A 26,335-nucleotide genomic window follows, 5' to 3' on the forward strand; every position below is an offset into this window, starting at 1 on the left:
AATGATTGTGTTGAGTTTATTTAGCCTTTTTTTAAATAAAAAACAGTAGCCATCTTAAATAATTAGAACAATAATTTATTATTATTGTAATATTAAAATAATATAACATAAGAGTGCAAAGAAAAGACGCAAAAGTTCAAATCCCTCTTTTATAGTATTTTTTTTTATTGTTTATGCACTATAAATTTGGACCCATAAACTATATTCATTAGTACTATTTATTGAATTTTGATGTGAATCCGGTATAAAAAAAACAATAGTTTCATCATTCTAAAATTACGTAATAGGGGTTTTTTATAAGGTTCATAAACCATCATAACTACTACACTTCTATACATATTTTTTTAACAATCCCTTAAAACAGAGGTGCTTGTTCTCTATTTATAAAAAAAATAATTAAATAATTAAATATTAATTATAATCTAGTATATATATATATATATATAATTAAAATTAAAACAAAAATGGAAGTGATAATGATAAAAGGTGGTTGTGGGTTGCATAATGGAAAAAGCTCTGATAGATTGGTTGCGGAGTCACAACTAGGCAAACTTTTTTTTTTTTTTATCCCAAAAGAATAAATGGCTACCATGGTTGGTCCAGACCTAACCATTCCCCTCTATGATACTTACATATTATCCATTGTTTAAATTAATTTATCTAAATTTAAATTATAAATAAAATACAAATAATATTTCAGTTTATCAGCATGAGATCTAATTTATTATAATGAAAATTATAAATTGTTAGGTGTTATTTATATGCTTAAAAATAATAATAATTTGTCACCATCATTTGAATAAGCATGTTGGGCTTTGATGTATAAGGCTCAAGAAGCACACGTTGCATTAAATGGCTTTCCGCCAAGATTTATTATCAAACCAATTTTTTCCCCTTTTTATTTATTTATTTATTTATTTATTTATTTATTTATTAAAGAGATTCCTGGACATACACACAGGTGACAGACCAAACCGACAGCAACCTGAAAGGAAATTAATTAATGTATAAATGTTAATAAATTCGATCTCAGGGTTTTTTTTTTAATTTTTAATTTTTTTGGTTTTCAAATATCTAACTGACAATATCTTTATTTGTGGCTCAGTTTTGTATAAATTAAAAATATTATTATATACATGTAGTGTTTGCTGTATAGAATAATTCATGAGTTCTTATAAATATATATATATATAATACTCGGAATTTACAGTGGTATATATGCAAAACAAAAAACACAAGAAGTTAATTATTTTTAACATTCTCATCTTAAACACAGTCATCACAAATTTCACAAATTTCATGAAATCACTGAAAAGCCATAAGATCATTTCACAGTGCATCAAAAACAAAGACTATCTTTGCAGAAATTCATAAATGTTCAAGTATTTGCAGCAAGAAAACATGCAAATTAAAATAACATAATAAAGAAACAAATAATGCAAACCTTCATATGGCTGCATTTTCATCCTACATTCCATTTTGCAGCAAGAATTTGTTTTCGAGATTGCTGTAAAGCTGCGAAGAATACGATTTCTTCGAACATAAAGAAATTTCTGCAGAAATATGTATCATTCAAATGCATTGCTCACTGATTACAGGCTAAAAAAGACACAAATCATAAATTTTATCCACAAGAAGAAAGTAATTCTGTGTAAACAATGAAAGAATGTTTTCGCATCGCAAACAATGCTAATACAAAGACATTTCTAGATAAATAGTTGAAACAATATCCACTTTTTGTGTTCAAGGAAGTGCAGCAGTGTTGGTAAGTGTTGCATGTATGCAGCATTTAAGTCAGATACAAAGGGACTTTCCTCACCTCCAAATCATGTGTGAGACTACACTAAGAACAACTTCACCAATGCCCCGGCAGCCCATTCTCGTCAACAAAGGATGTAAGTCATCGTAAAATAATTTGGAGAAAGCAATGTTGATTATAATCTTTAGCTGTTCATAGGACAACTAGGAAATGCATTGCGAGACAATTGTTTCTCCAGCATGCTTGTGTTTTGGAACATCAATAATGGGAGGGCCTCTGAATACTGCTTTAGCTGCTCACAGAGAAGGTTTGATCACATAAAAGTAAAAACTACTCAAAACAGGTTACATAACTCTGGGTTACGTAATTATGTGTTGTTTTTCTTTTTCCTACTTTATAACAAGGCAAGAGAAGTGAAAACAAAAGAAACAGACAACTGGGATGTGTTTACCTGCTCTTCTTCCATTTTTGTATAGCCAAGTTTGTCTAAGAACAATGGAAGTTCATCTTCAGCTGCAGGAAGCATCACAGTTTCCACACCCAAAGAACGCAAAAGCTCCTCTATCAAAAGCAGAAGAGTTTTGCAATATCCCTGTGAAATCATGTGAGTGAGTTTGATTGTAATTTCTAATAAAATATACTAACTGTTAGTAAGAATTTAAAGAACTCAATTGTAATGATATAATTTCTTTGAAGGAAAGATTCTCTAAACATCATCGTCCCAAAACACAGTTCAAATTTTGTTCAATTCCAATAATCAATTATTATTCCTGATCTCAAGCCAAATTAGCAGATTAAATGATTACATAGACATATGAATACTTTACCTTCCCTCGGCTTTTATGATGAGTGGCAATCAAAGGAACTTCAGCAGCGTCCTTACCAAATACTCTGAAAACTGCAGCAGATACAGCTACTGACCTGCATTTATAAAAAAAAAAAAACTGCATTTAGCTTATCTACTGGAGTAATGGCCATGTCTAGTATCTGTGATTGCATTTCGGATTTATACACTTAGTATTGTCACATAGGGGTGTCATACAAAATTCATATCCATTATACTCAGCAAAGTCAAACAACATGCAGACAAATATCTAAAACCTATGTCTAAATATTAATATATAGACAGTAATGGTACTCAATCCATTGTGAACCCGGATCACTAGCTGATAACCTCTTGAAGAAAAAAACTGGTTTTCTGGCATTTGGAAAAAAAAACAAAAACAAAACTTCAAATGTATAGTAGAGTGGAAAGCAGGGGATCATACTTCACCATTAGAACTGCACAATGCATCCCCTCAAAATCTTGATCAACAATCTCTCGACTGCAAAATAGTTTCAGTAAACCCCACAAAGTCTAACAAGTCTTCTGCAAATAGAATGCCAAGTAAGAAGCAGCTGAAAAGATACCTGTAAACCATAGCTGGTATGATATCATTGCCTCTTTCAACTATAGGACCAAATTCATCCTGGAAAGTAAGAAAAAATTAGAATAAACCAGAAATCAAACTCCTAATTATGCAACCTAGAAATAAAAAGAATTTTCTTGTTAAAACGGAGCAGGTTTGAAATGCTGCATTAAGAGGAAAAAAAAGGAAATATATTTTTGAACTACAAAAAAACATATAAACTATATAAGCAATTCTATTATGCTCTAGTCTTTTCCTGTCTTGCAGTTCTTTTTTTATTTTTATTTTTATTTTTATTCTTATTCTTACGTAATAAAGTTCTCAATGCTAGATCATTCTCCACAGAGAAATTTCTTCCAAAACATCACAAAATTAGACAAATCTCCTTTTCCTGCTAATAGATATAGTTTTAAAACAAGATCCTGAGCCAGGTTACAAGAAACTAGCCGGAGATCCATATCAGAAGATAAGTTTGGCCAATCAGAACTTTGAAAAGACAAAATAGAGGCTTCAGATAAGAACTCACTTCAAAGATAGAAATAGCCTTGACAAATAGTTTTTCTGAAACAGGAATGTGCTGCCCATTTAGAAGTTGCCACTGTACTTCATCTCTGGTTTCATTAGCTAACCCAATATCTCTGGTTTTACTTTTCATCATAGTTATTAGTGACCAGGGAACAGCCAACGGTCCTTTAAGCACAAATCTTTCCAAGGCGACATGGATTCTATCACATTCTGCAGAGCAAAACCACTTGCTCAAAGGGATGTCCTGCATGAAGACAACATTTTCAAACTTATGCACTTCATGTGAATCACACTTGTTAAAAATGTGTCTTGACTGTTACCTTTAAATCACAAAATCGTTGTTTTTTCAAACAACCAACATGGTACTCCTTCACACACTGAGGCAAATTATGTATAAGCCAATGTTCAACAAAAACATAAAAATTTAAATGGATGTGTCAGGAAAAAAGCATACTTGGTAACAGAACAGAACTGTTTCTGCACTGAAATTATCTTGACAGGAAGAGAATCCCCTGCATTTTCCACCCCACAGGAGACCAATTTAATAAGAGGTGAGAGAACAAAATGGATTCAGCATAACAAAACATAAGAATGCCTCAGGAAATAGATAACAAAAACCATACTTGCAAAAGGCACAACCACCAAGGAAATTTGTTGGTGCTTTAAGGATGCGTTTTGAATGAACAGAAAGAGGTTGAGTAGCACATGAGGCTGTAACTGTAGATGTTGTTTCAGAAAAGCTTTCTGTGCAGTATGGACAACGCCATTCGCCCTCAGGAAGGCATTGTATGTCCAAACAAACTGCAAATCAACCGTCAAATGATGAGCCAGAAAAAAGGGAAAATATTTTATAACCTATAAAATAAGAGTAGTTCAGGAGATGAAAAGCTTCTCCCAGAGCTTACACACTTCTTGTTATATTTACAATATGCATAATTCATTGTTCAAGTTCCATTTTTCTTAAAAATTTTAAACCACGTAAGAAAGTTGTCGACAAAAAACAGAATCTGAGAAGTACCAACATACACTCATTGAAATAAACTATTAGAAAAAAATGTCCACATCATGCATTTGTTGTTGAACATCGAGAAAAATGTAAACTAATAGACCAATTGATATAACGCCACCAAATAAAGAATTGGTCAGATTAGAAATGAAATGCCACAATGATATCAGAGACGTTGAGCTGAAGGAATAAAAGAATTAATTCCTTTGAAGCCCAATATCATTTTAGATAGAAATGTTCACCTGTGTGGAAGGCTTTTGGGCATGCATCACAAGGAATCAGTTCTCCACCATCTCCACATATCGCACACTTTTCTTCACTTAACATCGTAGTCAAGTTTTGACCACCTGACAGGATAATTGATAGCTCATGAAGTGATAAGTCCATAATAGGAGTGTATATGTTATGATAGCTGCGAACAAAATAAAAAATGCACAAAGTTGTCAGAAACACAAAACTTAAGCTGCAATGTAAATAATAAATTAATACTATATCATTGATTGAAAAGAAAGAGGAATTTAAAAGATTTCTTACGGTTGACGCCTTCCAGAAAATCCAGCATGGGCTTCAAACTGTGAAGGACTAACCTGATACCATGAAATCATATCAACGTCTGAGTTTAGGTATAGCCATGCACATGTATTTTAGTTATCAAGTCTCACTACCTTGCTGTTACAGCAACTACACAGTATACCATTTTGAAGTTTTTTACCTCTCAGGATTGTCTGCAAATGAAAGAAATATCATCAAAGGAAAATGCAAGGTTAGAAAGAAATGCAGCTAACTGTAAATATAAATCAATCATACCTGTCCCTTTGAGCGGTAATCCAATTCAGATCCATCTGCTAGACCACTTTCCATGAAAACTAATCCATGCAAATCATTATACCTGAAGAGAAAAAGGAAAACCATCACCACTGAAGGCTTCTCTGAGAAAGTGAAGAATGAGAAAAGGAGGTGAAAAAAATAAGTAAATACCTTTTCTTTGAAAAACCTTGAGCAAAATTAGTTTCCCCTGTAGGACAAAGAGTGGATTCAGGAATGTTGTGAACATTCTGTGATAATGGCAACCTGGAATTAGATGAAAGGTAATAACATCAAAGAATACACTAAGATTAGAGAGAGCATTCAGAAAATTATGCAGAAACTAAGTAACCAAAATGTTCAAGATTCAAGTAGAAAGGTTCGCTAAAATAAATTTTCTAATCCTCTTCCAAACCGGAAAGCAGAATAATGGATGGCTAACCTTTCTGTTATTTCTGACCTTTCCATGTCCGAATGATTCTGTTTTACAGGTGAATTAGCGTTGGGGATTCTGGAATCTGAAGCTGTACTGGCCTTTGTAGCAGGCATTGTGAAATTGAGTTCCTCACCACTCGAGGCTGCAACAGCATTGCATTCCGTAGGCAGCCCTGAAGAACTGAATTAAACTAAGGTCAACTATATCTGTATCTATTTGCTTTGTGAATTTTAAAGTTACAATATTGAAAAGAGTAAAAGGATTAGGAGATAAGAAAAGATCCCGAACTAACCACCTTGTGTTGTTGATCATATTCGGATAATCCGGTAGGTCATATGAAATGTCCCCGAAGTTATTTGAAGGAGGCCACTCCTTTCCTTCTATGTCATGAAACATAAGGCTACATTCTTCATTGAGATCAAAAGGTATGGAAACTCTCTCTTCCATATTAGGCACTTGGGAACTGGATTTATGTTGAAATTAATTAAAAATCTTTACAATGTCCAAAATTTATATCTAAAATGACTGCAATTATACAAGAAGAGATGTCTGCTAACCTTCTCTGCTCTTTGATCATAATTGGATAATCCTGCTCACTGTGTAAAAGTTGTTCAATGAAATTTGGAAAGGAAGAGCGGTCGTTGTCTCCTATGCTATGCACCACATGGCTGAATTCAACATCAAGATTCAAAGGTAGAGAAACTTTATCTTTCATAGTTGGGACTAAGAAGCTTGATTAAGTTGAAAAGGAGGAAAGTCAAAGATAATTTCCTATATATACATGTACACAAATCAGGATTCAACAAAATGGCGCAGATAATAGGTAAGCCTTGTCACCTGCTAAATAACAGCATGTGCTTTATTAAATTTAGTTACAAAAATTCCTATGAATAATATGGTTTTTCATCACAAATTCAAAATTATTTGGATGGAGAGCAGTAGGCGAGGTGGCAACAGATGATGTGTAACAGAACTCACATGCAAACAAGGTTGGTATTAAATAATATTCAAAAGAAATGTCCGTCCTATAAGCAAAAAAATAGACAAAGAAGAGCATACCTTTGAACTAAGCCAGACCCAAGATGGGAACTTGAATGATTCTGATTGTTTTCCTTCCTTTTTAGGCCAGAACTTTGTGTTTGGGGGCCTATTGCTTGAGCTTCTTATGAGTAAAAGGAATACACAGAGCAAGTGAGAGAGCAAAAGGTCTTCAAAAATACTACACATCACTACAGAGGAGATAAAATGGTATACTTCACCTCTCCATGCCTCGTAGCATTCTGCATTTGGAGGATGGCCAATCATTCTCTCAAGCACTCCACATACTGAGTCAAGTGGAAGATTGTGCACTTTTTTAACCAGGCCATAGATACTTATCCCACAGTCCAAGAATATGTGATCATTCTGATTTTTTGTAGCAGCCCCTGCATGTCTTTCAAACTCTAGAGCAGATAGCACCTGATATCAATCACAAGAACCCTAGAAAAGTTTAGGTTACAAGGATAGTTAAAAAAATTCATGTAGAAGATTCAGCTTAAAGAAAGAAAAACTGAACTCACCTCAGTATAATTACATGATGAACAACCACATTGATACCCAAGACCTTTAACATATCCATGAAGCTCCACCTAGTAATGACAGTAACAAAGAGAAGCCAATGCATGAGAAGACGATGCATTAGCTAAGAAGCAGTTTTTGAAGAGAAAGAGAAGGGTTTTACATTTCCTTTCTTGTAGATGTACTTGACTGGCATCCCCTCAAGCAAGCCAGTAGATAGCAAGCTTTTGACATTACGAATGAAGACCATTGAAGACACATTATTGTAACTCTTCCATTCCTTCTTGTTACTTGGCAAGAAATCCTCCTGACACTTCTCAAGGATCTCTGCTTGCACCTTCTCGAATCCAGTCCCCGAAGGGGCCACATTCATCTCAAATTCTTGATGGGAAAAGCCATTTGGGCCGTATCCTTGATTATCTGATTTCTGGATTGGATTGCCATCATTGTTGGAGGATGGCAGCTCGAAAACCAAACCATCAGTGTGGAAGATCCCTGTAGCAGTTTCTCCATTAAGGTCCAGAGGAAAGAGATCATTGGTCTCCAAATGCATTAGAAAGCCACTATCAAAGGGTAGTGACTCTATTCCCAAGCCATTGCTTGTATCAGTCTTGCTATGAAATACTAAAGAAGAGGGGTTTTTGGTCTCCAAAGGAAGCAGCATGCTGTTAGTAGAGGGTTGTGAATCTAATCCTGGGCAATTTCTTGTATCAGTTTCTCCATAAAATACCAAAGGAGATGAAAATTTGGTCACCAACGGGACTAGCAAGTCATTATGGGAGGGTGGTGACTCTAACCCTGAGCCTTTGCTTGTATAAGTTTCGTCTCCACTAGGTCCTAAAACTGAGGGATCTTTGGTCTCTGAAGGAACTGGAAGTACATTTTTCGACACTCCTGACACTGACCACGAGCCATTTGTCGCTGGAATAGTCCTCGACGAGGCCCCTCTTCTCAGTTTCTTGCGAGGCCTCTTCAGCTCATTTCTTAATGAATAAGTTCCCAAAGCCATGTTAGCAAACAATTTTGAAACAAACAGAAAATAAGAGTAATGACGTAACCTTTACAATAACTTCAGTTACTCAACATGAAAAGCAATGCTCTAAAGTATAAAGAGACAGTTACAACTAGAGCTATATACATGGTCATATGGTTCTTCCTTTATATCAAGAATTATTATTAGCATGATTCAGTTTATGATCATGTACATTTCAGCAGAGAACTCACCTCACCAATGGTTGAATCTGGCTCATAAGATTTGGTGGAGAATTCAACTTTAAGTTGTTAATTCTGGCTCGTAAAAGGCTTGTTGTTTGCAGTGATCCTGAACAGCACAGAGCAGCAAGGGACGTTAAAGTTACCACATACAGAAGGCCTTAAGGCAAAAGGCAAAAAAAAAACCCAAGTTCTTTCAGAGAGAGGTGATTGGGTTCACCTCTCATCCAAGCACTGAATAACCCGAAATCAATGTCATGACCCGTTATATCAATCATTTCTTCATACAAAGACTTGGCAGGCACCTGTGCCAAATGTACGACAATTTGGTGAAGTGTTTTTCCATTATCCAAGAAAATATGATTGTTTTGGTGACTTGAGGTAACCCTTGCATGCTTCTCAAACTCAAGCGCAGATAATACCTGAAAAATCCAACACCATCAAAGTGGGAGGGAAAAAAAACAGCATGCCAAAGCTTAAGAAAAATTCAGAAATATGTTCTAAGATAATATCTTACTTGAGTGTAATTACATGACGAACATCCACATTGATAACCATCACCTTTTATAAATCCATGGAGGTTTACCTTGTTCCATATCAAAAAACAAAACATTATGTACAATGTGATAATTTCGAACTTTCAATAACATAAACGGGCAACAAACTTGTAGGAATAAATTTATCTTACCTTATGCTTCTTGAAGATATAATTCACAGAAAGCCCTTCTAAAAGCCCAGTCATCAGCAAATCCTTGACATTGGAAAAGTTTTTGCAGTATGACAATGTTTCCACATCATCATGTTTTACAATTCTTGATGCATTTCTTGTTCTATAAAAAGCCATTCTTAACAAACTGAACCTTTTTTCTTTATCCTCTACATCAAAATCTAGTGTCAAAAGTACGTTGGAATCAGAAGAAAAACAATGAACATGTGATTCTTAATAATGCATTGTGAATGGTATTGTGTATAGTAAAAGAGTTGAAAATCAAATGACGGCATGACCTTTCAAAGAAAAACAAAACAATCTTTACATAAAGAATGCACAGTTCAAAGAGTTTTAAAGAAGAGGAGCATACTTAAAGTCTTGGAAAGGTCTATGGCTTTCAATGCACTTCAATAAACACGAGAGAAATTTTCATCAAGAGTTTACTTGCAATTGATGATATGAGGAATGAAAAGAAGTTTTGTACTCTGTTGAGATTTTGTTAGTTTGGGTTATTAATCAATCATTTTATTTTATCCATTAAATGCTCCATTTATATATTACCTCACCCTCTCAATAAAACCTTCAACAAATGGATAGAATACAAATTAAAGCAATTAAGAAAATTTTATTTTAATTAATATCCATTCATATTATTAAAACTCTAATTTTGAACAGAACTTTTGAAACCTTTTAGTATTATATATATAACATATATATACACATATATATAAACTCAAATAAAATTTTGTTTTAAGAAATATACCAGTAATTAGGATCAAAATCGTTATCAGTTGATAAAACATGATCCATTCATTTTTAAATCATATAATATGAATTTAGTTACATTTTAGTCTCTCATAAACTATGAAATTACAAATAAGTCCCTGCCTAAGCAAGCCGGTATTGGTTTGGCTAAAGGTTTCAGCATTGGATCTTGGATCCGAATAATCCCTCAACATCTGCTAGGGTTTTGCCAGCCCTATTCACGGCTCACCGGCGGGCAGGGTTAGGGCTATTGCATCATTCTTTCTAAAATTAAATCTAAATGCAATTACTAACAAATGGATTATTTTTAGATACATAAACAAAAACAAAAAATCGAGTGAGAGAAGAAACCCTAACCTGGAGAAAAAATGCTTGGTCTTCTAATGTGGGATCATAGTCCCATCACCAGCAAGGAAGAAGCATTCTCATAACTCACAGGCCAACCTTTCATTTCCCTAAAATCAAGCAACAAATTCATGTTTAAGAAAACAAATTAATAAATTAATTACACAATAAATTGCACCAATTAATTACCTGCAGTCAGTATGGTTCAAATTTTGATTTGCATTTGAATGCGTAACATTCCATTCACATTGTAATGTTTTCCATGATTTACATTTGAATTTTACAATAGAGATTATCACTATCATGCTATTCTCTGCTTAGTAGACAACAATGCAGTAAGCTTCAGCCAGCAATGAATTAATTGTACAAGAACTTCAGATAAAATTCTACCAATAATCTCTGCAAGAACAAGTGCCATTCTTGAAGGAATGAAACCGGTTTCGATCACGAACAACAATTTGCCTGTCAGTAATCTCTGATATCAACTTGAGAGCAACATGACAATCACTGCAAACTCTAAGGTTCTTCATAATCTTAATTGTTGTTCCAGGCGGTGTATTCATCAGCCCAAACACAACTGCCAACTTCTCACTGTGCCGGTAAAGAACATGCTCCTTCTCTGCTTCATCCATGTCCAGCAGGACCACTGAACTATCAGGTACATAACCTCTGAGCTTCATTTCATGCAACAATTCATCCCATTTCTTATAAATCTCTTCAGTCTGAGGGTGCTTGCTCTCACCGGCAACGAACTCATGAGTTACATTGTTAATAGTTATAGTACTCCATCCTGGAGTTTTCTTCACACCTTGGTCCCTCATCAACCGTCGCACCTGTGCTGCTGCATCAAAATGACCAGCATCTGCATAGATGTTTGATAGCACAACATAGTAACCGTCATTTGAAGGGTCTAACTTGACAAGGTGTTTGATTGCTTCCTCCCCCATTTTGATGTCCTTGTGCACTCTTGCACCTCCAAGCAAAGCTCCCCACACTACACCATTAGGCTCTACCGGCATTTTTCTGATGAACTCATGAGCTTCTTCAAGCAACCCAGCACGGCTAAGGAGGTCCACCATACATCCATAATGTTCGATCTCAGGAACTAAGCCATAGTCCTCAATCATGCTAGTGAAAAACCGACGCCCTTCATCTAACAGTCCCATATGGCTACAAGCATGCAGGAGACCAACAAAGGTGACACTGTTAGGCCTGATACCAGTCTCATCCATCTTAGCAAATAGTTCCAAAGCCTCCTCACCCTGCCCATGCATTGCATGGCCACCAATCATTGCCGACCATGAAACCACAGTCCTCTCAGTCATTCCATCAAACACATTCCTTGCAATGTCAACACATCCACATTTGATGTACATGTCAATCAAAGTGTTGCAAACTCGAACATTCTTCAAAAACCCACAACTTTCTGCATACTTGCAGAGTCTTTCTCCAAGATCCAATGCACCAAGATCAGCACAAGCAGCAAGCACTGCAACAACAGTAACTTCATTGGGTTGACACCCGGCATTCTCCATCTCTTGAAACAACTGAATTGCTTCCTTAGGTTGTCCACATTGCACGTACCCAGCAATCAACGCCGTCCAAGACCGAACACTCCTCTCAGGCATTACCTCAAACAGCTCGCGGGCAATCTCCATCACACCAAGCTTCGTATACTGCGTGATGAGAATGTTCCAAGTAACGACATCTCTCAGCGGCATTGTCTCAAACATTCGTCGTGCATCTATCATTGATTCGCAGCGGCAATACATATGAAGCAGAGTGTTGAGAAGAAAAACGTCAACTTGGAAACCGAGCTTCTCAATGAGAGCGTGCACAGCCATGCCGAGGGAGAGGGAGGAGGTGCGCGAGCAGGCCTTGAGAGTGAAGGAACAAGTGAACGTGTCGGGGAGGATGTCAGCGAAGCGGAGGCGAGAAAAGAGGAGGAGCGCGTCGGAGGGTGAGAAGGAAGACAAGGCATTGAGGCAGGAGTTCCAAAGAATGAGTTCAGGGGTTGTGGAGGAGTAGCAATGGCGGAAGAGGGAGCGAGCATAGGAGAAGGAGGCGGCGTCCGAGACACCGCAGAGGGAGGCAACGTCAGAGAGGGAGACAGCGGAGGAGAGAGGAATTCCGGCTTTGAGGAGGTGAGCGTGGAGTTGTTTAAGCTGGGAGGGGCTCGCCGGCGAGGAGGCGGAGGAGCTCCGGTGATGGGGTTGAACGGTGAGAGGGAGTGAGAGAGTGAAGGAACTCATCGCCTCTAGTTCATTCGTTTGATCTTTTTAACAGTTTGAATTAATAATAAAAGAAGTTTTTACTTTTTAATCCCCAATAATATCAGAAATATTTTTCCGGTCCTCGTCTTGGTTGAATTACTCATCAGTCCTCTTTTACTCTGGAGCACGGATTAATTTGTCATCGATCCATCACCAGCAACTAAATTACTCGATTAAATGTTTTACAAATATATAAAATAATCTAGGAACAATATTGTTATCACAGGTTTTAGAGAGAAAAAAATGCAATTAAATAAATTTTACAGGGGTCTATTTGTCAAAAAAACATTGTCATACAAAACAAGCTTTCTCACAATACAATTGAGCACAGTGATTTAATAATGAGGAATTAAAAAAAGGCTAGCAAATTGAAAACAATAAAATTATACATCATCTTGAAATACTTCAGCACTTAATAAGCTCAAGAACGTGGATATATAGCTCTGATAAACTTTCACTAAATGCATTGTCAAAAACAGCTTGCATGCTTCAAAGCTATATAAAGCTTCACAAGACAAGCAGCTCTTCTTCAGCCTGAGAGCTCAAGGCAATGTCTTCCACACAGAAAACTCTCTATCTGTTTAGGTGCCTTGTTTCTTTGCTTTCTTATTCCTCAAAGCTTCCCTTTTCTTCTCTCTGCAAATATCAAACAAAAACAAATGAGCAAAATCTTAAGTAAATGCTTTTAACAACTTGGTAATTGTTGCATTGTGATGTGAACAATATGCATCTCTGTGCATTGGTAAAGCAATTGATAGTTCTGAAGTTTCACCTCAATTGGGAGATCTCCTCTCTAGGTGGAGGCTTCCTTTTCTTCCTCTTCTCTCTGGCTGTTCCATTATCTGTCTTATTGGAAACTCCATTTTCTTTTACTGCTCCATCTTTTTGTGGTTTGGGATGTTTCGCCTTGAATTTCTTTTTCTTCCTCAAGCCAGATGTAGGTTGGCTTGCTTTTGTGGTATCTTTGGTTGGAACATCTTCAGTTTTTTTGTCATCTGGAACATCTTCGACATCATCTGTTCCAGCAGCTTGTTCCATCTTTTCTGATGGTTTTAGTGGTTCAGTTGCTTTTTTGGAATTGCTCATCTTCTTCAACTGCAATGGGTGATCATATGGATAAGAAACATTTATTTCGTTAACCAAGGTGTTGATATGTATAATTGCTGCCACTTTGATCAAGTTCACAAACAAATTGAAATTTCCAAGTATACCAAGTGCAAAATTTCGAAGATCTTCCAGCATTCACTCATGCCACTCATTTCTTCAGTGAATTAAATGATACCATGGGCATGCAGCAGAGGCATAGGCAGACACATGCGAAACAAGGAAAAATCCAGGTACAGGAATGCAGGGGATAACTAAATGCATTCATAGAAATTCACATGTTAAATTGCCGCTACAGTATGTAATGCAGGAATATAAGGTATACAACCTCAGTTAGATTGCAGGCATATACAACCTCAGTTAGATTGCAGGCATAGTCAACTTAAGTCTAACTAGCACTTATGTGAACGAATATGTTTATAAATGTCAGTGAAAATTGGGCAAGTATTATGACGCATATCAAACAATGATGATGGAAGCAAGTTGATTAAACAAATCTATGCCTGTTGGTCTGCTCCAATGCAATTTATATAGAGAATGGTGGCAACTCTATGCCTTCAACAAGATCAACTTGAGACAAGAATAAAGGAAGAGACAAATGGGAACCGCACATGCTATCACTACTTTTTCACTTGACACAGTAAAGAATCAGTAATACAGCAATATGCATGATTCACACTTCCCATGGTTTCTTCCTATTCGACTAATGGTAACACAGAGAGAGAGAGAGAGAGAGAGAGAGAGAGAGAGGCTGTTTGACAATGACTTGAATATGAATACCTCAATACTAATGGTAACAGATAGAGACCTATTAATGAGCGACTTGTATATAAATAACTCACTAAAACCTGTCGCCCAGATTCACCAAGCAGAGTTTTGAATACCATACCTTATCAAGAATGTGTCTAGCGCAAAAAAGTACAAAAATCTGTCCAGAAAATCGGGAGATTTCTCTTATGAGATGGAAATAGAAATAATTACCTTGGCCACAAAGAAACCATCCATGTTGTTTACATGTGGGTAAAAACGCCTAGTCTTTTCCAATGAGGGATGGAAACGGTGCTCCCTGAAGCGTATGAACCTGGAAAATTAATTTAAAGTTGGTCACTTAGACAACTTGTGACAAAGAAATGCATAATGTGAAAGTTGCATACCCAGGCCGGCCAAAATCCAACCCACATGGCACAAGTTGTACATCTCTTTTCTTGAGTGCATAGTCAATGACCGCTTCATTCTACAAAAATAAATGCCACAGAAGATGCATAATCACCATTGAAGTTTATATTTTTTTTACTTAGCAGATTTATCTCATACAAACCTCAGCAACCATTATTGAGCAAGTTGAGTAAACTATGTACCCCCCTGATTTTGAATTGGCATCAACTAAGTCAATTGCCGCTAAAATTAGTTGCTGCAAGAAAAGTCAATTCACTAAATTGCTTCACCGATAATTAACACAAAGGACATATATCACATCATAAACAAAACCTCATTGGTGAGTGCAAAGAGAACTTCCAAATGATTACACGATCATACCTTTTGGAGGAAAGCACAATTTTGTATATCTTCAATACTCTTTGAAGTTTTAACAGATGCATCTTCAGATATTACCTTTAAAAAGGAGGAAAAAAAACCAGTATAGTGCATAATATAGATGGAAAACTTTTGCATTAAAAGTATACGTGACATTCCATTCACTCACCCCAGTCCCACTGCAGGGGGCATCCAACAACACCCGATCAATTGAATTTAAACCCAAGACCTTAGGTAGCTGATTTTAGTTTGATGAAGACAGAAAAGGATATTGGTGAGTATAATGCTTCACTCCAAAATTAAGACATATCATTATCAGATTAGTACATAATCAGTATAAAATAAATCTGATGGCCTTTCTGCATCTAACTACAGCACTTTTTGGCACATCGAACAGAGGACTAAAACATAGTGGATAAGAGAAATAAATGCTAGCAAAATACACAAAGACATGGCAATAGTGAGAAACACCAGCCCAAAGATCGTTACAGGGGCACTAAAGTGATAAACAATATAGCAAGCAATGCCATGAGAGGATTAAAGTGGCATACAAAATAGCCAACAACAACTCTTAATGTACTAAAGTGATAGACAAGATAGCAAGAAAGGCCTCATAAGAATTGTCTATATCTAGGATATCTATAGGAGAGGAAAGATCAGTGCAAAAAACTGTTAAAACTTAAAATAGTCTGCTTGCATAAGAACTCGATCAAGTCATCAACAGACTGCCTTCCAAATAAAAAAAGAATATAGCAATGCACTTAACAGCAAGAAATAGAAGCAAACTATATCTTTTAGGAAATCTCAAAGAAACAAAACCTCATAAGACAATAGCAGCAAATCACAGTGTGCCAAGCAATACAGTCACAAAATTGGCGATGGCAATTAGAATAACCGCAATGAGTGCAAACATGATGCCCTACCTCTTTCCCATCGTAGTTGCAAACTATAGTATTTGTCACACCCAAACGATGTATGTTGGCTGTTAATGAGTTAAGCCTGTGAGTTTTCAGCTCATTTGCATATATTATTCCTGTAAGAAAGAAAAAGAAATGGTAAGTACAAGGTCTAAGCGCACCCCAAAAAAATAAAAAAATAAAAAACAAAACAAAACAACTATTATGAAAGAAATTTTGCAGGTTCAGAAACAAACATAAATGAGCAGGGAAGAAGGGAAGAAAATATCTAGAAACTCCAGTCAACAATTTGCAGAACATATACCAGAAGAATGTATGAGGTAGATTTAAAAGTCATCAATAGAATGCTATGATTGCAGACAAAAAAAACAAGGATAAAATAATTTTCCTAACAAACAAAAAAAAAGCAAGATGTGGATATGTAGGAAACTCAGGTGTACAGGACAATATATTGGTTTTTTCTCACACAAACCTCAAGCATTCCTGTAACTTGTAACAAGGCCTCTAAGCTAAACGATCATGATAAAGAATGTACCCATCATTTCTTAAAAATTAAATATTTGTATATCCAACTCATGTTAAACCAAGATGTTCAAGAAATTATTCATTCTGCAAACCAAAGGAATAAAAAAACATAATGTACCAGTATTCTTCATAAGAGCTGCAATATACGTTGTTTTACCACCTGGAGCAGCCCTGCAGTAGCAAATGATATTACGCTATTAGCAAGCATAAGAAGCATATCTCTAGCTATTTCTTGAAACAGAAGTGTCTATCTGTGTGTTCCCGTGAGAACACAAGTTAGTCTTGCCATTTAAATCACCAAAACATCCCTGACTCAAAGAGGGTTTCTCAATATCAAATACAGTTAAGACTTTTTTATCCACAGCCCTTGCACCGTAAATTGTAAAAGTATTACAAAGCACTTTCTCAACATCTAACAAAGGACTTCTGATGAAGTAAACATGAAGAAGTTAATGACTACACAGTTTTATGAGAAATGAACTAATGTGCCATACTCTGTAACAAAGCTGAGAATGCTTATTGATTGTCCCAAAGTTACTGCTTGCTTCATCAATTGTCTTGCCAAAGGATACAATCAAACATCAATTTCACACATAAGTTGAACAAGGTTTATTCAAAAACAAGCACCATTTACTACTGCATGCACCTTATATCCAGATAACTAAGAAGCGACTTTGCTTCAAAGACAAGCAAGCATCAAAAATTAATCTTTGTGAGTTCACAATGATGCATTGGAGAAGAAAAACATTGCCTTGCACATTGCATAAAACTTACAATGGACAACTTTCAAACACAAGGCGAATTTCCCTTTTTGCCTCCCTCTTATCTGGGGACCCACAAAATACAGCTAGATGTTGGGAGATTGTATTGCCTCTAGCAATATCCAAAGAACAGTATGATTTTTAGGATAAAATTCTAATTACAATTTAAGTCTTTGTCCCATTCTTCTTTTCCATATAAGACCTGTGATGCTCAAAAACAGCTTCAAATCATTGCCATGCATTCATTACACCAAACCCATTTGATCAACACAGTACCTTCTCACCTTACTCTGCCATAACTAAAGAAATACAGAAAGTTCTGTTCTTGCAGACAACCATGTAACAATATGAAAATATAGAGTCTTAAACTTCTATCAATTCTCCAAGGGCTAATTAATGCATAACATTCTAACATGTAAGGCTTTTCCCACCAATAACCATTATGACTCGCAAAGGTCAGACAACAGGAGTTTGCGTCCAATTTCACTCAATAGTTACTGCTAACTGGATTCCAGAGCCATGTTCAAATGGACATCTCACATTATGCCTAACCTTGACAATAACCGATACTTATCCAACCGCCACTTTAGCTAAAGTTTTTTAAGAATTTCTATTAATATTTTGACAAAATCATGGACTTAACACAAAAAGGGAGACATTTTGTTTATCTTCGCAACTTTGAAGCAAATCACTCAAACAACAAATGCAAGTTTCTTCTGAAGCCTCCAGAGTTGCAGCAATGCAATCTAGAGTATTAGGCAGCCTACAAGCAACCTTCTACTGTTAAAAGTTACTATTGTTTCGCTCTCCTCATCTAGAAATTAGAGATAAGAGACTATCAGCAACTTTACTTGTAATGCAAGTCAAAAGTACAAGACTACCAAGCACATACAAGTTGAAAACTGACTAATAAGTTTGCACACAAAAACACCATGAATTAATAGGCAAAACTCAATATGGAACTAATTTTAAGTTAAAAGAACAAACTACTTAATCAAGCAAAGAAGCTCATGATCTTACGCCATATCCACAATACGCTCTTTTTCCTGAGGAGCAAGTGCCATAACAGGTAAAAAGGAGCTTGCACCCTGAAGCTGGACAAGGTTACAAGGAAAAGGAACATATGTTAACAATACCTATCAAGAAATTCTAAAGAAAGCGAACAAAAGATTATAACAAGAAGCATAAGTACCATGTAATGGCCTGCCATAATTTCAGGAGTTGCACCAATAGGAACTTGCGAGTCATACACAACTAGCCCAACCTGTCATTCACACATCAATTACCGTGTTTAGAAATCTACAGAATAAAAAGAAATTTCAAGGAATCAAATAAATTTTAACAAATGAATTACCTTTGACCACTTGCCTATGGGATCCAGGTTCACTCCTTTATTTATCAAAACATTAGCAAGATCCCGTCTACGAGTCTGCGAACAGGTAAAGACAGTACAGCAAAAAATCATACACATTGAACAAATGGTATATGAAACAAAAGAATGCATTAAAAATCCAAACTTGTGCCTGCTAATATATGAATAATTGCCTTGAGTAATAAAAATATTCTTAAAAAGCTGATTTAAACACCTGCAAACTTGCTAGATAAATAATATGATATCACCATTTAAGCTGCTGCAATTGATCGCATCAATTTCAGGGAATTAAATCATGAAGTTATTTGTGTGCAATTAGAACTTACCTTTAAAGTGTTTGTCCTTAAGCATATGGGCCGTTTCTTTTCAAAAGCTTCCAAAAGTTCCACAAGTTCCAATGCAGGGAATAACTATCAAGATATACCCAAAAAAACTATACCTAATCAACATAACAAATATGAAAACCAAAAAAACAGAAGGAGATAGTAGACTTCAACATACATCCATAAGTGCTTCAATGAGAAACTCATTGTAACCATAGTATGAAATCAGGTCAGCCTTGAGTTGCGACAAATAATCTTTCCTTGTAGCACCCTCTTGTCTCAAAGTCTTGAAATTGGTGAGCACGCGAACAACTAATCAAAATAATCATTTTCCTTAAGAATCAGCTCACATGAAAAATCAGACGTTATTCAACATCCAGAGTGACTAGATAAAGAGAAAGAGTGAACACTTACTATCATTAATCCTTTTGTTGAGGCTCCGAAGATTAGGTGGGAGATTACCTTCTTGTTCAAGTTCCTGCAAAACAAAGTTTAAAGATTCAAGCTCCTTACTTTAAAAAAAAAAATAAGAAAAAATGTCAGAATAGAGTGAATATAGACCTCTTTGGTGGGCAACAGAAACTCGTCGGATTCTTCCTTGATATTAAGCTTCAATTCGGCTTCGGCATCCTCCTCCTCCTTCGCCCTTGCCTCCTCAATCGCCCTTGATTTAGCCTCCAAGTCATCTTCCGACCCCGATCCCTCCTCATTCTCTGCAAAGGAAAAAAAAAAAACACTCTACTTTCAGCCCTAAACCCATCAAAACCAATCCAAATGATAAAAAAAACAAGAAACTGTTCGAGAAATTCCACACCATCATCGCTGGCGCCGAAGAAATCATCCCCAAGTGGCTCATCGTCATCACTGGAAACCTCGGATGGAGATCCCCCCTCAACCTCCGCAACATCGTTGTCTGAATCGGTGGCAGTGTCCATGGGCTCGACCTCAAGCTCCTCCTCATCCTCTTCACGCTTCTGGTTCTTCTTCCTTTGGTTCTTAGGGTTAGGGTTCTGGGGCTTCCCGCGATTCTTCTTCTTGACAGCAGCCATTGAAGCGGAGTCGCAAAGAGCTCTGCTCTTGGAGTTAAAACCCACTCTAGGGTTTATGACCTGATATTTAAAAATGAAATAATAATAATAATAATAATAATAATAATAATAATAATAATAAGTTAAATGGTTTTTTAAAGCTATGTTTGGTTGGGGGAATGGGGAGGGGTTAGGGGGTGTTTAGGGTTGCAGTGGATGATTGGTTGGGGGAGTGAAGGGGGTGAGAGAGGGTGAGGAGTAGTGATCCCATGGACTCGAGTCTGTGGGATATAAGGTAGAACCGAGACCTGCATCCACCTTTTTTTGTTTTTTGTTTTTTGTTTTTTGTTTTTTTTTGTTTTTAACTATTTTTTAAACATTATTATAATTTAAACTATAAGAAAATAAAACAAAGAACAGTATGGTCTTTTATTTTAACCATACTGACTTTCTTACCTACCTCTTTCCCTTTCTTAGGTTTTGTAAATCCATGGTGGCGTCTGCAATGGCGGATGGAAGGAGGAGCGGCGATCGGCGGTGTCGATGAAGTGCAAGCGCTACCTATTCGAAGGCGGAGTCTGGGTATGCGTCTTTTGTCTCTATGAACACCTCCTAGAGCTCGTAGTCTTCTGTCCCCCATTAGAATCCCAAGAATCATGATGGCCCCACAACCGTGGTATGTCTCCGGTGAGGTTCGGTTAATACGACAATAATCCCTAGCCCGAGTCATCAAGCGGCAATGATGCAATATGTGGATGCCGGTGCCAAAACACTAGCGAGGAAGTTCCCTACTGGAGGTCGCCATCACGCAGGATCCATGACGGGGTTCGCAGTGTGCCTAATTAATTGTTTGTTAACTATGATTGGCAAGGGGATTATTAGAATGTTCTTGATTTTGATTTTGAATTTTAACTTTGTTTGTAATTATCTCATCCGTTTTAGGTTGCTCTCTACTTCTTGATTTAATTGATTTCATCAGTATTCCAGCCATTGTGTTTCTGCTTCTCAATTCTGGTGTAATAGTGTGAACTCTACGAGAATACAATAGTTTAAACATACATCTACAAGAATCCATAAAATATAAACAAAGAAGCAAAGTGTTTTTGTTAAGATAAAATGTTGATATGTGCTATATTAAATAAGAACTAGATGAAAATACTGAAGAATTATTTCCCCTTGTGCTTGCCCTAGTGCCTGGCCTATGCTAGAAACATCATAGTACAAATAAAAACTATAAACATGAAGAGAAGATCAATCAGTAGAAGCACATACATAACTATTTCCCCAAACCACAAAACATATAAAAATCATATATACACACAACAAAATCTTGTAAACAAGATTTTTCTTAAAACAAAAATATGCAGTAGAATAAGATACAGTAGTTAGCAATTCTGTATCAACATAGTCATCTCCATTTCAAAATCTTCCCAGCAATACTGTTTAGAGAAAAAAAAAAGGATGAAAAGTTTATCAATGACAATATTATAAAACAGTTAAATACAATAACTAGGTTTGAATGAATCTTTTTTGTTATGCAACTTACCTTAATGAACTTAATGGCGTAAGCATCATTACCATGGAAATTATTGCCTATAGTACATCAATTCTAGCCATTTTGGCTCTAGTAAAGGCAGGTTGAAATGTAGCATTTTCTTGTTCGAAGTCAATATACAAGGATTATTATATACATGACCAACAATAAAGCCTGTACATGTTAATAAATCACACTAAAACTAACCTTGATTGATACACTTGAATTGGAATCATCACCACAAACAAAAACTTGTCGAGGTTCAACCAATAGTGCTGCAACAAGAATAAAACAGAGATTATGATAATAATATCTTACATATATATCATTTTTTTTTCAATGTAAATATTAATACTTTATTGAGTACCTTTACTTGCTTGAGCTATAGTAATCTGTGAATTCTTTCCCATAGCAACTTTGGCCTTTCTTTTCTTGAGATTTTTCTCCCAAAATGTTATTTTTCTTCCACCACTTCCTTTACATTTTGCTAGTGGAGGGTCACGGATTGTTACTTCAGTTGACATAATCGTTTGTTATCATAAACATTTGTCAATGATGTTATTTGGAACTCAAACTTGTGCATTTTAATAGCCTTTTCAACCTCTTCTCTTGTCTTCCTCAACCAATGCAAAGCTATTTTGTAAACTTGCGTAGAGCAAGATTCCTTGGTTGCAACTTCTTGTGCTTCATGGGAAAGGGTGCTATATCTAAGTGTTAAATGAGTATAGCAATCTTCTTGAACTTCTTCACCTTCTTCATCAAAAAAATTTTCACATTTTGCATCTCTTGTCCAACGGTTTAACAAGTATTATCTTGGAATCCTATCCACATTAGCCATAATAAATACCTCTAATATGTGACGGCATAAGAAACCCGCAAATTCAAACTTGCAATAGCTACATCTCACAAAAGAACTAGATTCCAAGCACATTTTAACAAGTCTAACTTCTTTGTATGGTATCCAACATTTATATGAAGCTATATTCTCATTCTCTTCAATTTTTTTACACTTGTATCGAAGACTTCCAAGTAGTTCTTCTTGAAATTTATCAAAGATAGCCGGTGTGTATAGTTTGCTTGCTTCTTCTTCAATAGGCATATGAAGTATTAAGGATGGTTGCATATTGTTCATTCTAAAATCAGTTTCAATTTCTATATCTTGAAGTCTAATTAGTGCCTTATCAACACCTTGAACAAACTTCAACAACAACATTTTTCTACTCAAAAACCCTTTGAAAAATTTGTTTATACTTTTTAGGGGGTGTTTGTTTGGGGTATTTTTGGGTTACAAGTAACTCAAGTTACTAGGTTTTTAAAAATCTGATGTTTGGTTTACCGAATTTTAGAAATTCTTGTAAGTGAAAATGCCTTACATGGAGTATTTTGTCTTACGACCAAATTGGCCGTAAGACAAAATGCAGTGACTTTAAACTCCTTCACGTGCATAGGGGTGGACATGGGCCGGGCTGGGTCGGGTCTGGGCTGGGCTAGACTCAAAAATATAACCCATATATTCGGGCTGGGCTGGGCCGGGCCATGTTCGGGCCAAATTGTTTTGATCCAAACCCGACCCATTTGATTGTCATTAGGCCCAGGCCCAGCCCAACCCGACCCAAAAAATAAATAATTTTTTTATGAAATAATTGAAATAACTAAATAAAACTACTACTACAACCCCTAAAATTTTTTCAAACATTTAAAAAAATGCAATACAAGTATTATAAATGGTTCAAATAAATTCTATATAAATAAGTAGTAATATTATCAACAAATATTATATATATAATTATATATATTATAAATAATATATGATATATATATATTATTTATTTATTCGGGTCGGGCCGGGTCGGGTCGGGTCGGGTCAAAATTCATCTGACCCAAACCCAGCCCGAAATTCAATCGGGCCAAAACATTTGAGCCCAACCCAGTTTTTTGGGCCAACTTTCTAAACCCAGGCCCTGTATTTTTTGGGCTGGGTTCGGGCCAACCCATGGGTCGCCCGGCCCATGTCCACTCCTACACGTGCATAGCACGTGAAGAGTCATTGAATTTGGTAATCAACTGGAGGAGTAATCATATAGCACTCTCAATTGAACTCTTTCTTGAAACCCTAATCCACCGCTGCTAAACCACCGCCACCAAACATCGTTATTGGGTTGGTGCTCAGCTTCTCCACTCAAGGTAGGCAAGCTTTTGTTCTTTGTTCATGATCATATAGCTTATGTACTATTGAAAGACCATGATGATGTATCCATTTTACCTATGTTGCTTCTTTGGATTTGCTTTGAAGTATATGTAATATTTATCTAGTGTGTATTTGGGACTCAAATTATTTGAGAACCTATTTGAAACATTTATCAAAACAATGCAATGTTTGAGTATTTTATATTATGTTACTACCATGAATGTGCCAGATTCATTTGTCATTAGAAATTGGAACCATAGGCAAAACCTAAACCAATTTCTTGAATGGCAAATTTTTTATTTTGGTAACATTTTTTTAGTTTTTTTTATTGTGTTATAATATGTTAATCTAAGAGCTCTTGCTATTAGATTAAATATTCAAAATAAAAATTTTATAAATTTTGAAAAATACATTTAATAGTTAATTAAAATTAAAGTAACATAATCAATATTACATTTTATAATAAATTAAATAATACTGTATTAATAAAGTTAATATTAGTAATAATTAACACATAGTTATAATCATTTAAATAATATCCATTAACATAAATAAAAAAATTAGCATGCAATAGATTTTGGGAAGTAATCTCACCTTGAGTGCTCACATCCATCTAATCCATCAAACCAAACACATTTTTTCAAATTCTAGGTTTACATATTCCTCCAACCAAACACAAAATTTGCATATACAGCATCTCCAATTACAGACAACCAAACACCAGATTTAACTATACATAATTTTAAAATCCAAGTATTTACAGTTACATTGTAACTACAAATCCACCGCGTTTACAGTTGTATCCAACCAAACGCCACCTTACTTCGTTGAGTGGTACACATATCTGCACAAAAGAATTCATGCGAATACACAGGAACCCAACGGTGGCGCTTTCTATACATTTTCAATATCCAATTATTTTCATTCAAATCATATTTAGTGACAATTCACTCCATTTTTTTTCAAAGTCTTCACTAGTTTCAGGACTCCTTATACAATAAGACAAATCTTGTCCAAACTTGGACCCCCCTTGTGAATAGTCTCCCTTCGCTTAGCATTTTGAAAAACATGCCATAGGCCATATCGATGAATGGTACATGGCAAGACTTTAATTTGACAACTGCATCACTAATGGCAGAATCTTGATCAGTCATAATCACTTTGGGATGACTTCCTTTCATTGCTTGTAGCCAATTCTCAAGTATCCAAATAAAAGTATATTCTGTTTCATCAAAAATCAATACACAACCAAATAATACAATTTGAAGATGACGATTAACACCTATAATTGGAACAAATGGCATTGCATATTTATTTGTTCCATAAGTTGGATCAAGGCAAACAACATCTCCAAAATAGCTATAATCCATTCTACATCTTGCATCACTCCAATTTATGCTTGTTAATTTTCCATCAACATCAAGTTGAATTGCATAAAAAAAAATGGGGGTTCTTTATTTGCATTTCATTCAAATAATTCAACAACCTTTATGATTATCCCACAGAGAATTCTATTTTTCTTGTTGTACACATATAATTCCTTGCATCTAGCTCGATAAATCCAACATTTCGACTCCCTTGAGATTCTTGTGAAAGATAATTCATCATGAGGTTGGTTCTAAAGCCTGACTGTCTCATTTTATCAATCATGCCTTTTTGACTTTCACCGATTTTTCTATGTGATGGTAAAAGATGGCATTTTCTTGGAGTTGCTAAGATATGATTGTGCTCCTCCACAAACATCGAAACCACCCAAGTTCCATATGAGTTTTTGTTTACTAAAAGTTTAGCTTTACAATCACAACGTGTTTCACCCCGATGCCTCTTCTTCTTACCTTCAGTCTTCTTGAATCTTTCTTCTCTATAACCTTCTTTAGAGCAGTGCAAGCGTCATCCAATGGCAATACCATCTTTTGCAGATTTTCTTATTATTATTTTTCTCACACTAAACCCTTTTTTGTATGCATATTGATTATAAAAATCACATGCTTCATCCATCGAATCAAAAAGCATACTCCTTGTGCTTCATTTGGTTCATGGAGTTCATCTTCATTTATAGGTCGGTTTTCATTTTCTTTCTCTGACTCAAATTCACTTGCATTATAAATATGGCCATCCACTTCTCATACATCCGGACATAAACTTTGTGCCTCACTAGTACTTGTCATTTCCAGAAAATATTAGAAAGTAAATTATGTATCTGTTTAACTGGTAAAGCATACTAGTTTAATATCAAAATTATCATGAATA

General features: G+C 35.7%; 4 protein-coding genes across 7 annotated transcripts; all 4 read right to left on the reverse strand.

The window, feature by feature from the left end:
* Positions 1-1,575: 1,575 nt before the first annotated feature.
* Positions 1,576-10,898, reverse strand: LOC120266985. 4 transcript variants are annotated; one of them, XM_039274655.1, is made up of 27 exons: positions 10,717-10,898; positions 10,540-10,637; positions 9,397-9,584; positions 9,226-9,294; positions 8,929-9,130; positions 8,721-8,817; positions 7,660-8,479; positions 7,499-7,567; positions 7,199-7,397; positions 6,999-7,101; positions 6,497-6,607; positions 6,232-6,402; positions 5,946-6,119; positions 5,678-5,770; positions 5,507-5,588; positions 5,365-5,424; positions 5,234-5,286; positions 4,942-5,111; positions 4,317-4,494; positions 4,148-4,205; positions 4,014-4,070; positions 3,695-3,937; positions 3,170-3,228; positions 3,028-3,084; positions 2,587-2,680; positions 2,211-2,351; positions 1,576-2,051 (listed from the first exon to the last, which is right to left on the reverse strand). In XM_039274655.1, the coding sequence occupies exons 3-27, from the start codon at positions 9,550-9,552 to the stop codon at positions 1,944-1,946; spliced, it is 3,624 nt and encodes a 1,207-aa protein (XP_039130589.1). In that variant the 5' UTR covers positions 9,553-9,584; positions 10,540-10,637; positions 10,717-10,898; the 3' UTR covers positions 1,576-1,943. The 4 variants fall into 4 exon arrangements, with proteins under 4 accessions (XP_039130589.1, XP_039130591.1, XP_039130590.1 ...); XM_039274657.1 differs by having other exon boundaries at positions 6,999-7,098; positions 9,397-9,596; XM_039274656.1 differs by having other exon boundaries at positions 6,235-6,402; positions 9,397-9,596.
* Positions 10,899-10,913: 15 nt separating this feature from the next.
* Positions 10,914-12,779, reverse strand: LOC120267234 (pentatricopeptide repeat-containing protein At5g66520-like). The gene has a single exon (XM_039274920.1). The coding sequence runs from the start codon at positions 12,777-12,779 to the stop codon at positions 10,914-10,916; it is 1,866 nt and encodes a 621-aa protein (XP_039130854.1).
* A 244-nt stretch (positions 12,780-13,023) lies between these two features.
* On the reverse strand, positions 13,024-20,433 carry LOC120267127 (probable 28S rRNA (cytosine(4447)-C(5))-methyltransferase). Its single transcript, XM_039274831.1, has 17 exons — positions 20,150-20,433; positions 19,897-20,048; positions 19,750-19,813; positions 19,514-19,647; positions 19,339-19,422; positions 18,995-19,069; positions 18,833-18,904; positions 18,661-18,734; positions 16,998-17,050; positions 16,361-16,470; positions 15,607-15,675; positions 15,441-15,515; positions 15,223-15,315; positions 15,059-15,138; positions 14,886-14,985; positions 13,573-13,895; positions 13,024-13,436 (listed from the first exon to the last, which is right to left on the reverse strand). Exons 1-17 carry the CDS (start codon positions 20,382-20,384, stop codon positions 13,382-13,384), a joined length of 1,848 nt encoding a protein of 615 aa, XP_039130765.1. The 5' UTR covers positions 20,385-20,433; the 3' UTR covers positions 13,024-13,381.
* Positions 20,434-24,738: 4,305 nt separating this feature from the next.
* Positions 24,739-26,098, reverse strand: LOC120267235 (protein FAR1-RELATED SEQUENCE 4-like). Its single transcript, XM_039274921.1, has 3 exons — positions 25,993-26,098; positions 25,158-25,367; positions 24,739-24,815 (listed from the first exon to the last, which is right to left on the reverse strand). The coding sequence occupies exons 1-3, from the start codon at positions 26,096-26,098 to the stop codon at positions 24,739-24,741; spliced, it is 393 nt and encodes a 130-aa protein (XP_039130855.1).
* Between the last annotated feature and the right edge of the window lie 237 nt (positions 26,099-26,335).

Source organism: Dioscorea cayenensis, chromosome 8 (genome assembly GCF_009730915.1).
Source record: "Dioscorea cayenensis subsp. rotundata cultivar TDr96_F1 chromosome 8, TDr96_F1_v2_PseudoChromosome.rev07_lg8_w22 25.fasta, whole genome shotgun sequence".
Taxonomy (NCBI): domain Eukaryota; kingdom Viridiplantae; phylum Streptophyta; class Magnoliopsida; order Dioscoreales; family Dioscoreaceae; genus Dioscorea; species Dioscorea cayenensis.

Coding starts and splice junctions, on each gene's coding strand:
- LOC120267127 (XM_039274831.1), bottom strand. CDS start 20,384: ATGGCTGCTGTCAAGAAGAAGAATCGCGGGAAGCCCCAGAACCCTAAC. Junction 15,316..15,440: donor ATTGTGCTTTCCTCCAAAAG/GTATGATCGTGT, acceptor CTTTTCTTGCAG/CAACTAATTTTAGCGGCAAT. Junction 13,896..14,885: donor ATGGTTTCTTTGTGGCCAAG/GTAATTATTTCT, acceptor CACCCATTGCAG/TTGAAGAAGATGAGCAATTC.
- LOC120266985 (XM_039274655.1), bottom strand. CDS start 9,552: ATGGCTTTTTATAGAACAAGAAATGCATCAAGAATTGTAAAACATGAT. Junction 6,608..6,998: donor GGGTCTGGCTTAGTTCAAAG/GTATGCTCTTCT, acceptor TGTTGAATTCAG/CCATGTGGTGCATAGCATAG. Junction 2,681..3,027: donor TGTGCAGTTCTAATGGTGAA/GTATGATCCCCT, acceptor TTATAAATGCAG/GTCAGTAGCTGTATCTGCTG.
- LOC120267235 (XM_039274921.1), bottom strand. CDS start 26,098: ATGCTTTTTGATTCGATGGATGAAGCATGTGATTTTTATAATCAATAT. Junction 25,368..25,992: donor AAGAAAATCTGCAAAAGATG/GTATTGCCATTG, acceptor TTCCAATTATAG/GTGTTAATCGTCATCTTCAA. Junction 24,816..25,157: donor ATTCATCGATATGGCCTATG/GCATGTTTTTCA, acceptor AATTATGTATAG/TTAAATCTGGTGTTTGGTTG.
- LOC120267234 (XM_039274920.1), bottom strand. CDS start 12,779: ATGAGTTCCTTCACTCTCTCACTCCCTCTCACCGTTCAACCCCATCAC.